General features: G+C 44.2%; 1 protein-coding gene across 1 annotated transcript in view; it reads left to right on the forward strand.

Moving 5' to 3' along the window:
- Positions 1 to 4,168: 4,168 nt before the first annotated feature.
- LOC310875923 (hydroperoxide isomerase ALOXE3-like) overlaps positions 4,169 to 18,235 on the forward strand; it is a gene marked incomplete at both ends in the record, with an annotated part of 33,763 nt that continues 19,696 nt past the window's right edge. Inside the window, 4 exons of the mRNA XM_083789357.1 lie at positions 4,169 to 4,186; positions 4,411 to 4,571; positions 10,901 to 10,998; positions 11,638 to 11,820. Of these exons, the coding sequence (XP_083645483.1) occupies positions 4,169 to 4,186; positions 4,411 to 4,571; positions 10,901 to 10,998; positions 11,638 to 11,820 (460 nt within the window). The remainder of the gene's footprint in view (positions 4,187 to 4,410; positions 4,572 to 10,900; positions 10,999 to 11,637; positions 11,821 to 18,235) is intronic.

Below are 18,235 nucleotides of genomic sequence, written 5' to 3' on the forward strand. Positions count from 1 at the left end.
ACTGCAAGCCCTCCATCTCCCATCGCTTTCTGGATGACTTCAGCGAGTTTGTCTTTGCCGCGTGCAGCCTGTAGTTTAGCCCTGTCACTGACAGTTGTGGGGTGGGGTAATATTGCACTTGCGTCAACAGTACCATATTTAGCTCCGACGTTGACAAGCGATTGGGCCAGCTGCAAGAATCTTGAGCCGATTACCGTTTCAAATGGTCGAATGTCGAGACAATAAAGGCTCCACTTTGCTGTCACGACGAACATAGGACTTCAGGGTAGACTGTGGTTGTGCTGCAGGCTTATTGGCACACTGATGATGAACCATGTTAGACGTGCCCGTCTTGTGACTATCATGCACATAGAAGATCTCACAACTGTTGCACACGACATATCCAGTGCTCGAGTCATCATCAGCAACTACACTGAACTTCTCCCACGCTGCACTTTTACTCCCCACCTTCTTTTTTGTTTTAAATTTTTAAGTTTCTCTCGCACTTGGGCAAGTTTTGCTGTCTTGTTTGCCTCCATTGTTTTGAAAGAAATGACCCGCTCCCAGCGCACTGCACACGTGTGAGTCTAGGAGGAGGTGACTAATTTGTGCCAGATGAAAAATCACGTTCAACTTCAAATCAATGTATAACAATAAAACACTCGCAGAGACACAGTCACAGACACAAACACACATATTTTATTTTATGGATGTTTTATGAATTGTATGGATATTATATGGATATTCTATGGATATATTAAGATAACATTAGATGTCATCCATTTATTTCACCCGCAGTTTATCCAATTTTAATTAATAATATATTCCATTGACCCTAAACCGACCCTAAACTGTGGTTAACCGTGGCATCCGCGGCTAAATACGCCATCCGCTTGTCTCTAATCCCTAGAGTCTCTATGACATGGACAAGTTTGTGAGATGCTCAGCTGTTCTCTTGTTTATCTGATTCTCTACCATCTTCTGCATCACGTTCAGATGCTCTGTCCTCCTGTCTGCATCACGATCATAAGATTGTTTGTATCGAGTTCATAAGATGCTCTGTCCTGTAAGATGTTCTGTCCTGTCTTTCCTGTTGCATCGAGTTCTGAGATGCCGTACTCTTCTGCATAAAGTTCATAAAATGTATGAAACTTATAAATGTATTATTCATATGACACTATCTTTCTTCAATGTGTTTGCTGTAAATGTGTCTGTTCCAATTATCGTGTTCAGATTGGCTCTTTTTAAACCTTTCATAATGTACATAGCAAAAACTATAACTGTATTCACATGCAATTCTAGGTGTGTAGGGCCATGGAGGGGTCTTTGCCAGCAAGGGCCAATGATGAGGAGATGGTGATGCTGGCCCAGTATAAAAACAAGGGGGTCACCTACAAGGCTCTGTATGAGTCCACTGACAAGGAGTGTCGATCGTAAGTTTGAGGACCACCTTCAAATAAGACTTAATGCTCTATTGTGTTTTTATCCTCTGTGATGTTGTGCCTGCGCGCGCGTACACACACACACACACACACACACACACACACACGCACACACACACACTTACTTGCTTCTTGCTTATGGCAGTCCATCGTAGTCGATGATGACTTCATATCTCCCGGGGGTAAGGGGGGGGTTTCAGCGCCTGGCGCGCTCATGCGCCCACATGTGGCGGTTGAGACCAATAGCTGATCCGCACACTTTTCCACACGTGGGGCAGGGGTGTGTTGAGCCTGGGTGGATAGTCCCTGCAGCGCGCTCATGCCGCTGCCTGCGCTTCTCTGCGCGTCTCAGGGATGTCTTCTCCTCCCAGCGGGAGACACCTAAGTTGCAGGAGGAGCGCCAAGCGTCCCGGTCTTCTGCTATCCTTTCCAGGTTTGAGGGTGGAATGTTGCAGCTCTTTAGTAGCATCTTTATGTGGTCCTTGTAGCGCTTCTGTTGGCCTCCTGCAGACCTCTGGCCGGATTGAAGCTGACTGTAAAGGACCTGTCGAGGAAGACGAGCTGCAGGCATGCGTATCACATGGCCTAACCAGCGGAGCTGTCTGTGTGACAGAAACACCTCCATGCTGGATGAGTTGGTGCGCTCATATATTTCTGCGTAGGTCATGTGGTGCTCCCATGTGATACCCAGGATCCTTCGCAGACAGCGGATGTGGAAAGCCTCCAGAGATCTTATATGCCGTCTGTATGGTGTCCAGGCTTCAGAGCCATACAGTAGTGTGGACACACATACTGCCTGGTACACTGCTGCCTTGGTTGAGGCCTTCAGGTTCTTGTTGGTGAAGACCCGTGATCTTAGGCGACCAAACGCGGTGGAGGCTAAATTGATGCGCGATTGAATGTCTGCGTCAACGTTGCAACTGTCTGAGAGGATACTGCCACGGTACTTGAAGTGTGGTACCGTTTCCAGAGGGGTATTAATATCAGTAGGGATAACAGAAAGGTAAGTTTGGTAATCCATCTGGTTAGTCATCTGTAGCTGCACAGCTTTTACTCCTCTGGGAAATTGATGTGGCTGATTTAATGTGGCTGATTCCACCATGTCATTTAGTCATCTCTTCATTCTAGCTTTCGTGCTCTAATAATGAATGCACTATTATGGGCTATGATGCTTGGACTGTTGCATTTCTGCCTACTAAAGTATGCAATCAAACTGTGGCAGTGGATCCCAAACACTGGGTCGGAACCCATTTGTGTGCTGGGGGCACACTCTCATGGGTTCCTTTATATAATTTATATATTACAATGATTTTTATCACAGTAATTTTATGAATAAATAAAAAAAGATCAAAGACACTCCCTAAATTACAAATCAAATGTTTAAGAATGAGTGAAAATAGCTGATGTACAAGTTTCGCGCCGCATCGTGAGCTTGCAGATCTGCTGTTTTCACTAGTTTGGGTCCTGGGCAAACACAATGTTTCTCTTTTGGGTCACGGGCTAAAGTTTTTGGAAACCACTGACTTAGAGTAGTTCCCTGCACTGTACTACATGTAGCTGTGTTGCATTTGTCTAAGAGGCACCGTCTTTATAGCACATCCAACCAAAACTAATAGTAAATTGTTTTCACCCTCATTCACCACTCATATCACTCTCTGTCCCCATGCTGGGCCATTTCTCATTTCACTAACATAGTACCTAGAGGCTAAATGCAAATCAACACATTGTTACGGTGTAATAAGGTATAACATGCTTTCTTGCTGTGCTCATGGAGATTGAGCTCCACATTAAAGAGTGTCTGAGTGTGTCAGTGAGTGACTGAGTCTGTCCTTTAAAGAAGCCAGGGCATCCTCATCTGCCACTCCTCGGGGGCCAGGAGAGCCTGTTCCTGATTCCGCTGTTCCCTCTGGCGCAGAGGTAAGAGTAGTACTACATTTATTTTTCACTGTGCAACGCTTTATGTTGTTTAGAGTAGTTCCTCCATGGTTGTTTTCAAACACAGTCTGTTCTTCCAAGAGTTCTCTCCCGAACGTAAAACTCCCTCCAAAGCAAAGTAGATGAACGAAACTTAATCCATCCCCGTAGCGAACGTAATCCAGTTGAAGGTAGGCTACTCCAAAAGAAGAGGAAGAACAAAACCTCGGATCCTCGCGGGATGTCAAAATAAATAAATAAAAGCAGAACAATCTCACCAGTTGCTGAAGAAGGTCTCGAGCCTCCTCGAACCGTGAGCGCAATCGTTTGTGTAGCTATAGCTTTGTTTAACGAGGTATTAAAGAGAAAACGTATACAGGTCCCTCGTAGACTCCCTGTTTGTTTGTCTCTCCCGGTCAGGTCTCTCCTGGTTTACCTGTCAGGCCGGTAACCGACGCCTACTTTATGGGCGTCAATCCAACTCCAGACCTATGTCACTCAAATGATATCAAATCATAAACATAGTCTTTAAAACCCCCCAAATAATAACAAAATCACAACATAGACAGCACAGAATATATAGGATAGCATTGCCTTGAATATGTTTTGTACTTGAACAGGTTCTGGTCATGCGAGCTGAAGTGCGCCGCCTGCAAGGCGCAACTCTGCTCCGCTGGGCTGTACCAGACTGTCTGGAGGGTCTTGGACACGAACGGCTGGTACTCCTTGGGCACGGAGTACCTTGAGTGCCCTGCCTCCCTGCATGCACACGGTTCCCTGCGTGGCATGAGACGAAGGCCAGGGTCACCTCCATCTTCGGGGAGAAACTGAAGATGGACTCCACCAAGAAGGCAAGATTTCGTTATAACAGCACTTATTATCACTCACGTTAAGCCTGACACCCTAGCAAAAATAGCAAATCTACAAGCTCAAAATCCGTTGTGTTGAGAGCTTGTAGATCGGCAGTGAGCCACCACGGTCAACAAAGCATGTGTTGACTTATTCTGTGTAATGGAAGTTGACGTCACAGGCCAGTCCTTTTTTAATGTCTGTTTTGTTATATTTTTCTTTTTAGATGACAAAGAAACCTGCGGGCGCTGCTGCAGACACGACTGCCTGGCTGACCAACGTGGGCAATGAGCATGGGCAGGTGCTCATGTCAGTGCTCACGGAGAAGGAGGGTGAGGGTCTCCAGCCAATGGCAGCCGGTCTGATGCGGTGGTACAGAGGCACACTGCAAATAACAGGCTGATTAAATTAAGAAAAAAAAGAATCAATTCTAGCCTTATTGTCTCATATCAAGCAAATAAATCTGCCAATGGGGTAAGCATTTCTTCCTTGCTTAGAATTCTTAAAACTAGCAACAAAGTTCTACCCCCTGAAACAGCATATCGAGTCTCAAAACTAGACAAAAATGCCTGTTTCTAAAGCTAGGGTTAGCTTAATATAAGCAATGAAGACTATGTTATTTAGGAAAGACGTTCTCTTAATAGGATTTTTTTCCTTAATCCAAAAAGAATAATAAGCCCCAAAAATCTTATAGTAAGAAGCAATTTCTTAAAATAGCACAATGAAAAGTCTTAAATGAAGACACCAGAAGCACTTTTCCAGCATTTATTTTATGCAAACCCTGGGTCATGGGGGGGGGGGGGGGGAGACACTTCACAGCTGGGATAGAGCTCAATAGCGGTTATCGAGTATACACCAACCTCTACATAGCTTGGTAAGCCAAAGATAACCAACACACCAACCTCTACATCAGGGTTCCCCAATAGGCGGCCCGCGGGCCATTTGCGGCCCACAGAGCGCCCCCTTGTGGCCCATGAAAGAATTTCAAAAAAAAAAAAATGTTTTTTTTTTAAAAGTGTCCCAGATATAAATGGCATTAAATGGGGGTCAGTAGCCTATGCATGTCAAACTGGGCATCCTTTTCAAATGGGGTCTTGCCCTGAAAATGAATTTTCAGGGCAAGACCTCGACCTCGCGCGTGCAGACTCGGCCCCCAGCCTGGTACGCTAGTCAAAATATGGCCCTTGAGGAAAATTAATTGGGGAACCCTGCTCTACATAGCTCTTGGTAAGCCAAAGATAACTAACACACCAACCTCTACATAGCTTGGTAAGCCAAAGATAACCAACACACCAACCTCTACATAGCTTGGTAAGCCAAAGATAACCAACACACCAACCTCTACATAGCTTGGTAAGCCAAAGATAACTAACACACCAACCTCTACATAGCTTGGTAAGCCAAAGATAACCAACACACCAACCTCTATAGCTTGGTAAGCCAAAGATAACCAACACACCAACCTCTACATAGCTTGGTAAGCCAAAGATAACCAACACACCAACCTCTACATAGCTTGGTAAGCCAAAGATAACCAACACACCAACATCTACATAGCTTGGTAGGCCAAAGATAACCAACACCTTAGAGTATATATGAATAGAGAAGACATCCGAGTTCTCCTTCCATCCACTTGCATTAAGTTGCTCAAAAGCGCATGAGGCGATTTCACTCCTCCTTCCGGGTAGGAACAGATTGCATTCTGGGATGGATTGGCCCCAAACACATGTGAACGCGCTGCCGTTGACTATCATTGCACGCGTTCACGTGCGTTCCAGGTGCGTTCACGTATGAAACAGCGTTCACGTGTCATCGTGAACGTGCACAATGATCGTCAACGGCAGCGCGTTCATGTGTTTGGGGCCAGGCTGCAATACCTTCATTCGGCCACTATGTCCATTTCGCCTCAGGGTTTCCTCTGGGTGCCTTCTCTATTCATATATACTCTAAGATTAGGGAATTCCTGTCTCACACGGATCACCACACAGGATAGGAGGACAACTCTCACTGCATTGCCCACGTAACTCCAACACCAACAGACAAAGTTGCTGTATCCCAGGTGCCTGTAATGTAACCGCTCGACCTGTATTTGGAGAGGAATGTTTTTACTTTTAGTGATTCATAATATACTAGTAATACATTTCAATTACCTACTATGATACAAAATGAGTTTGTTTATTATGATTATACTCCAAACATGTATTATGTTGACAGTACAGCATTCAGGTCATGCGGGTGACCTGCTATAGTCAAGTCATGGATCTGCAACCTTTTTGACACGTTTTTATTTCCTGATAGTGTTCATGTATCAACATGAAGTGACATCACATTCAATGCCGTATTGTACTGTATGTAATATTTCCAACTGATTTTGATTGTCTAAAGGCAATACATGACCTTTGTGTTTCATTTATTTTGATCATTTATACATATTTTCTTTCACTTCAGGGTGTATGATATTTAGAATCAAAGCACTAACCCACATATCTCCCAGACAGAAGCCAGGGTGTACTTTGGTTATAAATGTGAGTGGACTAAATGTCTAAACGTTTTGTACAGTATAGCGTTTTTGTATATAAAAACTCTTATCACACTTATGCTGTTCTTATCTCCCGAGGGCTGAGTCATTCCCCCTTTAAACATTGACGTGTGTGTGTGTGTGTGTGTGTGTGTGTGTGTGCGTGTGCGTGCGCGTGCGCGTGTGTGTTTGCGTGCACGCATGTTGTGTGTGTGTGTGTGTGTCAGGTCAAAGTACCACATGGATGTATACGTTCGTCATAATGTACACCACCTCCAGTATGATTATTATTTACACATTAGTAACACCAGTACTCAACATTCATGTATAAAATATAAAAGTCTGAAATACAATAAAAAAATAGTAAAAACCACAAATTGTATATTAATGAAATCAACTATAACTGAAATAAAATTAAAAAAATACAAATAAATAAATAAATGGGTAAATAAAAATGAAAGGGGGGGGGGGGGGCAATGACTACGTAGAAAATACTACGGTTGGTATATATATATATATTTTTAATATATTTTGTATCCCACGATTTTGTAACCCATTTTTCACCCCTGTGTCAATCATCTAATGTGATCCTGGGCTCTACACACCCTCCGCCAACCTGGGGAGAGCAACGGACTTGAACTCATGCTTCCTTCATGCTTGAGTGTCCAAGTTGCTCCTTTACACCTGACAGGGGGGAGTTTCCCTGGTTGGACGTAGCACGTGGAAGGAACACGTTATTCCAACCAGTTCCTTTCCCCTCCATCAGGCAGTTTAGAGACCAGGATTACTGCATGTTTTTGTGAGGGTACCTACCCTAGGGGACACGGGGAGAACATGCAAACTCCACACAGAAAGGCCCTTTCGCCAACCCCGCCTTCGGGTATGGGCACTGATGACGCGGAGGAGGAAACACGCCGCCAGCGCCCACAGCTCCCCGAGCGGGAATCGAAACCAGGACCTTCTAGCTGTGAGGCGACAGCACTACCAACTGTGCCACCGTGCCCCTAAACTGGTATATTTCTGAGTGGAGCCCCTGATTGTATATTTAAGTTCTTCGAGTTTGAGATGTGACGTCACACCTCCAGTATGACAGAACTACAAGTGTGTAGATTCACAGTCAGCTGAAGCGTCTGGACTCCAGTATGACGGTATTAGTCACACCTCCAGTATGACAGAACTCTAAGTGTGTAGATTCACAGTCAGCTGAAGCGTCTGGACTCCAGTATGACGGTATTAGTCACACCTCCAGTATGACAGAACTCTAAGTGTGTAGATTCACAGTCAACTGAAGCGTCTGGACTCTATTTTGTTTTGTCACGTCGGATCCATTAAAGCATAAAGATTATTGCAGGGTAAGTGATTTTAAACCATTCACTGTAGCAATAATCTCTCTAGTCTGGTGTTAAAGGGATAGGGATAGAGAGGGATTTATTTATATTGCTTCGGAGTCACCTGCATGCATTGTGCAGTGACATGCGTGCATGTGCGTGCATGTTGGTGCAAAGCTGTCCGTGCGCGTCCTATGTTATACAGGGTGAACAAGTTAGTATGTTAATGAGTATCTATGTGTTGGTCCTGAGACAAAGGGAAAATGGGGCTATAGGCAGTAATCTGCCCAACAACAGTATAACAGGCCTTTATTCCCATATGTAGACATTTATGCCTCGTATCATACACATAAGACATCATGTATATAAAATCCCCTATAGTTCCCAGATTGACAGCCACCATATATGCCGGAGACACTGTTACTCTTACCCATGGAGTGCTGAGTGACATGCCTATTGTATCATGAAAACGCATGCCATGAGTTTGTGAATGTAACTGTAGTGGCAGACCGTATCAAACTAACTTTTCGCCACTCGGCTGGTCACATGGAAACCGTTTGTGTTTCAAATAACCAACTGTCCAGACTTCAAACTGTTGTTGGGTGTGTTTCCCATTCATTGCACCTGCCCTTATCAACGTGCAGATTGCTATACAACACCCTCCTCCACCCCTCTTATCACAATGTGATAAGAATGAAGGATAAGATATGACTTACTCTCTCTCTCCTTGGGCTGTCTCTGTCTCTCTCTCTCTCTCTCTAGTTCTATCCATCCCTCTGTCTGTCTCTCTCCCTCTGTCCCTGATTTTGATTGATTGATTGATTGATTGATTGATTGATGGACCCTTACAGGACTAACTCTGAGAGGGTACAAATGGAGCCAAATGGACCCTTACAAGAAATTGAGAGTGAAATTAAAACGTTTGAGAACCACCAATATTGTAATTGTGTATACAGTAGCAGACGTATAATATAATATATAATATAACCAGCTCTGACAGTGTGATAAAATTTGAAAAAAAAAAACGCTTCCAAATACGATGGAACCGATTCCGGTTCTTCAATCTCGGAACCGGGTCTGAAAAAGAACCGGTTTCCGGGACCCTCCTGTTGAAGACCCATGGTGGTTTGACATTTTTCGACCGCGGTCGAGATCATAGATTTCACAATGCCACGGCAGACAGCCCGGTCCTTCATTGCCATCCCCAGTTCCTGCTGATTCCTGTTGATTTCGTCGACTTAGGTCACATTCATACCAGAGAGCTTTGCTGCGATTAAAACGAATTCTGCTGCGCATTTTCAGAAAGTGCACTTCGTTTGGCAGGTGTGAAGGCTCATTCGAATCCTAATGCGTATCAAAGAACCGCATTATACTCCGAGCAAAAACGGGGGTTTCGCTTCGCTTCCAATCGCACTAGATTACGATTTGGTGCAGGTGTGAATGCAATCCGCAGTAAATAAAGAAAATGAAGCAAACAATGTGGCGGGTGAGGAGCTGAACACAGTTGGAGACGGAGAAGGCATATTTTACGCAGCGCAAAGATGTCCCGTTACCGTGGATAGTAGACGTGGTCGAATGAGGAGACTGAAGCCCTGATCGAAATGAGGACGATCGAGTACATTAATCAATTGCTTAAGAAAACACATACTGCAGTGCAGTGTAATAGTATTATAGCCTACAGAATACTCTGTCTGTCTGTCTGTGCGTGCCGTAAACATGGAGTGCTGTCACTGTGTGGGGACTAGTGGGGACTGGAACTTTCATCTCAATAAACGTGTCTGTTATATCAGTGCGCTCAGCACTGTGCCTGCATGCCCATCAGTGCGCTCAGCACTATGCCTGCATGCCCAAAAGAACAGTGTGTGGCTGCGTGCGTATAGTGAGAGAGAGAGAGAGAGAGAGAGAGAGAGAGAGAGGGGTCCAGTCCCAGACGGCACGACACATGCACGTTATGAGTATAATTTTATCACCATAGATTTCACTGTGTTGTAGGCTAGGTTTATGAATGGAACACATTGATAAAGGTCCCCCCTGCTGCGTTTCCAATTGCTGCTACGGATGACAGTGTGAAGGCAAACCGCAGCAAATTAAATATGCAAGAATCCCAAAATCTCCGCCCATACGCATGAGTCTACCGAAGTATTAGGTGAGAATGTGACCTAAAACTAAGACGAAAAATGTTCGTCGACTACCTTTTTTCTCTGACAAAAACTAAATGGAAACTACATGAAAACTAAGCCATGATGACTAAAACTCAGTCTAAATATATTGACGATTTTGTCAACAAATAAAAACTAGACTAAAATGTTAGGAAGGGACTAGTGGAAAAGAGATCCAATATAAGTCATTTTACACTTGGTTGCATGCTGAAAATGGCAGATCTACAAGATCGGCTATTATCAGCAAGTGTAAAAACAGTCATTATGACGGCATCAAGGCCCGCCAAAACACATCTTAGTCGACTAAATCACCTGTACATTTAGTCGACTAAAATCTAATGATATTTAGTCGACTAAAACTACACTAACACTAAAACATTTCGGGTGACTAAAATGTGACTAAAACGAAATAAAAGCCATTCAAGAGACTATGACTAATACTAAAATAGAAATTTGCTGCCAAAAACAACACTGCTACTGATGCATGTGTCCCTAGCGATGACAGAAGAAGGGAAGATATAACCTCATGATCAGCTCTGTAGCAGTGGCCGACAAACTGTGTTCTTCTGGATCGGACTATAGTGAAGAAACACAGGGAAGGTTGCCGTATATTAGAGAAATCGATGGGTGGCTCTTCCAAGAGAGAGATTGACATCATCGGAGTGACATAAGATGGGTTTGTCTAAGGCTCTCCTTCTTCTGCTCCCCCAGACAGAACATGGTGAAATACAAAGTGACAGTGTCCACTGCTGGCACCACTATGGCGTTCACCACCAACACTGTTTTCATCAAGCTGGTGGGAAGGGAGGGTGAGAGCAAACGCACCAAGCTCACTAGCATCATTGGAGCAGTCATTGGAGCTGTCGACTTCTTCCAAGGCACTGTAAGTCTGACGTCTGTCTGAATTAAAGGGGGGGGGAGGGGGGGGAGTAGTTCAGCCATTTTTGATAAATCTATCTATAAATAAATGCACTCTGTCTCTCCGTACGAATGTCTGTACGTGTGTACGGCTGTAATGCACGCAACTCGAGAACCGTTCGACCCTCCACCCCACAGACTTTACATTCGGCACACGCCGTTCCACACCCCCACAGGGAGTGTAGTGCCCGGTGTCGAGTCGGTCGGACCCACGGTTGTCCAGAACCGCCACAAAAGGCCTCTGCCCAGGCTCTGGACAGGGCCCCTGCCCAGGGTCCATATATGAGCTGGCCTTTTCTGACATCACAACACTCCATATTTGGCGATGCCTGACATATAGGAATAAAAGGACACAGAGAGACAGATACAGAAATCTCCATATATGGGCATAAGAGGGACACAGACAGATGGGTGGAACGTGTACTCTGACACGGGTACAACGGGTATCGCATAGCCGGGTGGGGCATGGATCTCCAACTTCCATCGTTACCGACTCAGCCGGTCAAGTATTTCTCAATCCACCTTCTCAGTGGATTGTCCCGTAAGCCTTGGTGAGCTGGTGCTGATAGAGCTGGAGAAGAAGGCCCTCCTCATGTCGGTCGACTGGTTCCCCACTAAGATTGAAATCGAGTCTCCAGAAGGAGACATTTACCACTTCCCCATCTACCGCTTGATCGCCAATGGACAGACACACCTGTTCAAAGAGGCGAAAGGTTAGTGGGGGTTTACTTACTTACTTACTTAGGCTACTTACTTACTTAGTTAAGACGTCTGGAATTCAAAATGTACTTCAAAACTTCAATGTATGTAAAAAAAATATATAGATTTTGAAAATAGTTGATCTTTGTTATTTTGTAATAATAACCCAAATCTACAACTGGTAACTAGTAACTAAAGTTTTCAAATACATGTATTGGAGTCGAAGTACAATATTTGACTCTGAGATGTAGTGCACTAGAAGTACAAGTATTGGAAATACACTTTCCACCACTGCCTCTAAATTCCATTTGGAATATAGGCCATTGAGGAGTCATTTCCACCCTCGCCTGCATGGGCCATCCACTCCAGCTGTTTCCGCGTCAGTCCCTTTTGTTTAACATCTGGCTCCGTGCTCCTCCTCCTCCGTGTGGCAGCGGTGGCCGAACGGATTGAGGAGCGGTCTTGATACCGGAAGGTCGCCAGTTCGAATCAGCGGTCTGACACGTTAAAAATGACCACCGCTGAAGTGCCCTTGGACAAGGCATTGAACCACTACCATGAAATGTTCTATGAAATAAGCAGGGCCTGGCTGTAAACAAGTATCTGATGCTTAGTCCAGTTACCCTGGGTAAACATAGTACCTTTCCTTTCCTTTTCCTCCAGGTGTTTTTTTGGGTCTCTCTCTGCTCCGTTTTGCCTTGTGGGTTCTGATCCGTTAGTACTGGGGTTCAAATAAAGTCCAATAAAAGGCTGTAGACGTAAACTCAATGGGACCTTAAGAAATGGCATCTTTAATGATTACAAAATGGGACCACGTGATACAGTATGAATAGACAGCAAACGAATAAAAGCAGATACGACCTGTTATTTTGCGAGTCCATCGATTCGCTCCATATCAGTCCGTTGGCCGGGCGGGGCCGCCCCTTGAAGCGCATGGCCAGCGCTGTCGTTGCCTGTCCTGGAGACTGGAGAGCTCTGAACGTGTCTTTACTTTTTCAGACACTATATATAAATCGTTCTGTCTCTCTGTGACCTTGATAAGCACAAAGTAATGGTTGTTGCTCCCAACGCGGTACACCAAAGGTCTACTTTTTACCATCAGTGCCATGTTAGTGCCTGTTTGGATATTGCCGTGTAGCTTTTTCGTAATGTGTGCCCAACCCAGCTCCATTTTCTCCTCATCAGCTGTACCTCTACTGGTTCTTGTTTGGTGCGTGGGGGCTGTAAAAATGATTTGGCTTCAACGTGAACTGTCTTGTCACGGGTGTATTCCTGACGAAGACCCGCAAGGGTCGAAACGTTCTACCAAATAAAAATTGCCTGGGTGCAGAGAAACAGTGTGCGGTCATCCCTTCCTTTTCATGTTTGCTCCCACCACCACCCCAGCACCACCGGTGAGCTCTGTTATTTCTGTTCCCCAGGATACGTTTAAAAAAAACTTTATTTGGGAGTGATGGATAATTTAGCCTCTTATGTAGGCCTACAATAATGAGTCAGACTGACTAAGGGCTTTAGAAGCTGTTAGTGACACCCTACCAGGGGTGTCAAACTGGTGAGCGGCCCGCCTGCCTTTTTTTTTTTGTATTAGCTCAAATTTAGGCTAATAAGTAAGGCTGCATGATATATCGAACATGTACCTTCATCAAAGTGGAGAATATAAGTATAAATCAAGTTGAGCAAAGACACTCTTCTCTGCCCCTCTCTCACAGACACAGTTAACGATCGCTTGTTAAGTGCCTGCCAGACAGACAATCAGATGAAATGAAGGCAGGTGTAGAGTAGAGTGTAGACTAGTGAACTGAACATGTTCTCTTTATATCAAGTACTTCATACCAGCCCCTTATGAAACTACTTCTCCCCAAATCCAAATGGATTTCATTTTCCATCCTGAATGGCAGTAACTAGCATACAATGAGAACTGAGAAGATCTCCACAAAGGTTTACTCATCAAAACTGATTATAAAACTGTAACCATCAAAGCATGCACAATATATAATGGTTATGTGACCATGGCATGTGCATAATATAAAATCTAATAATATAAAAGTTTTATCTGATATTGATTAATATGGGGGGTGGGTTCAATTAATCGAGTATTAATCGGCAGAGCTGTCGACTATTGTCAACATATTCTCCAATTTCCACTGAGATTATGGGGTGAATGAATGTGGCCAGACCCATCTTCTCTTTCTGTCATAGTGACACTGGCTACGTTTACATGAGCAGTTAAATCCCCTTTTCATTCCGAATAGAAGTTCAATCCTATTAAACGTTGTTATGTAAACACCTACAAAAACTTACATCCGAATGAAAACGCTCGATGCGATCTAAAAACCATTCCGATGTCACTGGCCGGATTACTCCGATGTTCAATGCGATTGAAAGAAAATTGGACTCATGTATACACTGCTTCGGATGTAAATTAATTCTGGTCTTTCTGAGCATGCTCATTTCCATTGCGCTCCAACTCCAAGGCGCTCATAAGCCTCATATCCAAGGCGCGCCGAGGAGTTTGCACATAGAGCGCGTTATTTCGTGCATTTTGTGTGTGTGTGTGTGTGTGTGTGCGTGTGTGTGTGTGTGTGTTCAACGGTCTCTCTCTCACACTCTCTCTCTCTCTCTCTCTCTCTCTCTCTCTCAAAAATAACGAGCGACCCGATACAATAATAATCAGTGTGTTGCGTGCCCTGGCCGTGCTGTAGATAATAAAGTAGGCTACACATAAAAACGAGATGATCACCTTCCCAGCGGAGAAGGGGAGCCGCAGCAGGTGGGGAAAAAAAGACGGTAAACATAGTATGTCCGTCCTTATCCAAGCAGCAGCCTCAAAACTACTGCGGAATGAAATGATGGGATTTCAAAGTGTCGTCTTTCGTCTGAAAGTCACAATGAATGAACTGCCTATATTTTATGTTTCCAACAGATGGCGTAGTTTCACGTGAATTAACATGTATCATGTCTTCTATCACTTCTCCATATAAACACTCATTCGGAATGACCATTTCCCATGTAAACTCGTGGCAAAAAACATTACATCGGATGTATTTTATTCGGAAGTATTTATTCGGAATGATCACCCTTCATGTAAACGTAGCCATTGTCCTGCATCAGATCATGTCCAAATCAGGTTCTCCAATCTAGCCTCTTCAGTTTTTTGAAGATTTTTTGAGTGGTGCAACCACTCCCTTACGGAGCTATGTGTGTGGCTGGCTGGGTCTGAGCACTATGTGTGTGGCTTGCTGGCTGGCTGGGTCTGAGCACTATGTGTGTGGCTGGCTGGCTGGGTCTGAGCACTATGTGTGTGGGTTACTGGCTGGCTGGCTGGGTCTGAGCATACATACATACATACATACATACATACATACTGTACATACATACATACATACATACAAACGCTTGCCTTTTTTTAAACCCTACCCATTTTAACCAAATACATACATACATACATACATACAATACAATACAATACAATATATGAAGGTATTGCGGGCAGGGATTTTTACCAAAAAGCCCCCCCTTTTAAAATACATACACACATACATACCTACATACATACATTTCAGAAGTTTTAGCAGTTTTTAAGGACCCACTTTTAGGCCAGTGCACCAGAGCAAACTCTTGCCTTTTTTTAAACCCTACCCATTTTAACCAAATACATACATACATAGATAGATAGATAGATAGATAGATAGATAGATAGATAGATAGATAGATAGATAGATAGATAGATAGATAGATAGATAGATAGATAGATAGATAGATAGATAGATATCCAATCCAATCCACTTTATTTATATAGCACGTTTTAAAACTCAGAGTTTACAAAGTGCTGTAGGCCTACAGGAGAAACTAGAAAAAGTGCCCTTCTGGGCACAGGTCTCCACCAGGATGAGCAGATGTGAAGAATTCCAGGCAAAGGTTTTTCCTTGGCCTGGCATACAAAGTTATCCACAGATCCGTGCAGTTAGAGATGAAAACAGTTTTCGGCCAGTTATAGCGCCACCTTGAGGCTGAGTTGAAATTGTTCATGTGGCATTTCGTCCTCGGCCTAGTGGGAATGTGGGTGCACAATTTCATGGAAATCACGCGATGTGTTCATGATTTGCAGCATTTTGTTTGAAACTGAGCACTCCTGTGAACTTTGGAAGCCAATCTTAACCAATCAGGATGGAGTCTGAGAAATCTGAAAGACTGGTTTCGTTGAATGGCTCTAGAGAGACTGTGTACCAATTTGCGTGATGTTTGGACGAAATCTGTAGGTGTACTGTGCAAAAACTTGTTTTGCACAAAGCGGCCTCCTGGTGGCGCTATAACAGGCCGTTCTGGAAAGTTTGGGGCAGAGGTTCATCGTTGGCATCCAGGGAGGGTGTGTGCAAAATTTGGCATCGACCGGGTTAACGGTGGCCGAGATTAGCTGCTCACGGACACACGGACGGACACACGGACGGACGGACGGACGGACGGACGGACGGAGTGCAAAACATACTCTCCCCCCATGCCTTCGGCCTGGTGGAGACAAAAACTAGAAAAAGTGCCCTTCTGGGCACAGGTCTCCACCAGGATGAGCAGATGTGAAGAATTCCAGGCAAAGGTTTTTCCTTGGCCTCTAGGGAGTTGGCATACAAAGTTATCCACAGATCTGTGCAGTTAGAGATGAAAACAGTTTTCGGCCAGTTATAGCGCCACCTTGAGGCTGAGTTGAAATTGTTCATGTGGCATTTCGTCCTCGGCCTAGTGGGAATGTGGGTGCACAATTTCACGGAAATCACGCGATGTGTTCATGATCTTTGGAAGCCAATCTTAACCAATCAGGATGGAGTCTGAGAAATCTGAAAGACTGGTTTCGTTGAATGGCTCTAGAGAGACTGTGTACCAATTTGCGTGATGTTTGGACGAAATCTGTAGGTGTACTGTGCAAAAACTTGTTTTGCACAAAGCGGCCTCCTGGTGGCGCTATAACAGGCCGTTCTGGAAAGTTTGGGGCAGAGGTTCATCGTTGGCATCCAGGGAGTGTGTGTGCAAAATTTGGCATCGACCGGGTTAACGGTGGCCGAGATTAGCTGCTCACGGACACACGGACGGACACACGGACGGACGGACACACGGACGGACGGACAGACACACACACGGACGGACGGACGGACGGACGGACGGACGGACGGAGTGCAAAACATACTCTCCCCCCATGCCTTCGGCCTGGTGGAGACAAAAATAAAATAAAAACAAGTGCACTAAAGCTACCACACAGAAAAACAACAGCGACAAAACAAAGTACAAACAGTGACAACAACTGAGACACATTACAGAAAACAACAGAAAAACAACAGCATCACAGTGAGACAAAACATATACAAGGACCAAAGGAACTCCAGCAGGGTTAAAAAGCCAAGGTAAAGAGGTGGGTCTTTAGGCGGGATTTAAAGGTCTCGATGGAGGGGGCCAATTTGACGTGGGAGAGTGCGTTCCATAGTTTAGGGGCTACAACAGAAAAGGCTCGGTCGCCTCTGAACTTTAAGCGGGTCTTCTTTGTGACCCTGAGGTTTAGCTGGCCCTCAGACCGCAGTGATCTAGAAGGAGTATAAACCTCAATAAGGTCAGACAAATAAAGAGGAGCCAGACCATTTATAGATTTAAAGACAAATAAAATAATTTTAAAATCCACTCTGAAGCGGACAGGGAGCCAATGAAGGGAGGCCAAGACACGTGTGATATGCTCACGTCTGCGAGTACCTGTGAGTAGACGAGCGGCTGAGTTTTGGACTAGCTGGAGTCGAGCAAGATAGATAGATAGATAGATAGATAGATAGATAGATAGATAGATAGATAGATAGATAGATAGATAGATAGATATTATAGCAGTGACTGACTGAGACGTCGAGCGTGCGTCCGCAACTGGTTGAGTTCGACACTCTAGACTTTATATGACTAGAGTCATATAAACTCTCTGAGAACGACCTGGGGTGTCATTCCTTGTGAGGTGAAACACAGGTTAAATATGGTTTTCTTACTTTTCTCTGTTGGCCAAGAGACAGTTAGTGGCCATAAACATCCCTCAGTTGTGTTTCTTACTGTTTGTGATCATTGACCTGGCCCGAAAATGTGTTAAATTACCCAATCCATTTGTTAGCTGTGGTCTTAAGCTCCAGGCCACAGCTAAAACGACATAACATAGGTAGATCTTAATCAGGAGGTAAAAGTAACATATATTAAACATACATTTCTATAGGTAGGCTAGTAGGCCTACTTTAATTATTAACGGACCATTTCATAAGTTTCAGTTTAAATATAAATACATTGACAAGTTCTTCTTTAATTTTCTGTTACTTAGTTCCATATTTCGTTTGTTTAAGATGGAACTATAAAGATATTTGAATCTAGAACATTGAATAGTTACTTTCATTTTCTTTGCCTATACCCTATTTTGAATTA

Source organism: Protomyctophum parallelum, assembly GCF_964188405.1.
Source record: "Protomyctophum parallelum genome assembly, chromosome: 18".
Lineage (NCBI taxonomy): Eukaryota > Metazoa > Chordata > Actinopteri > Myctophiformes > Myctophidae > Protomyctophum > Protomyctophum parallelum.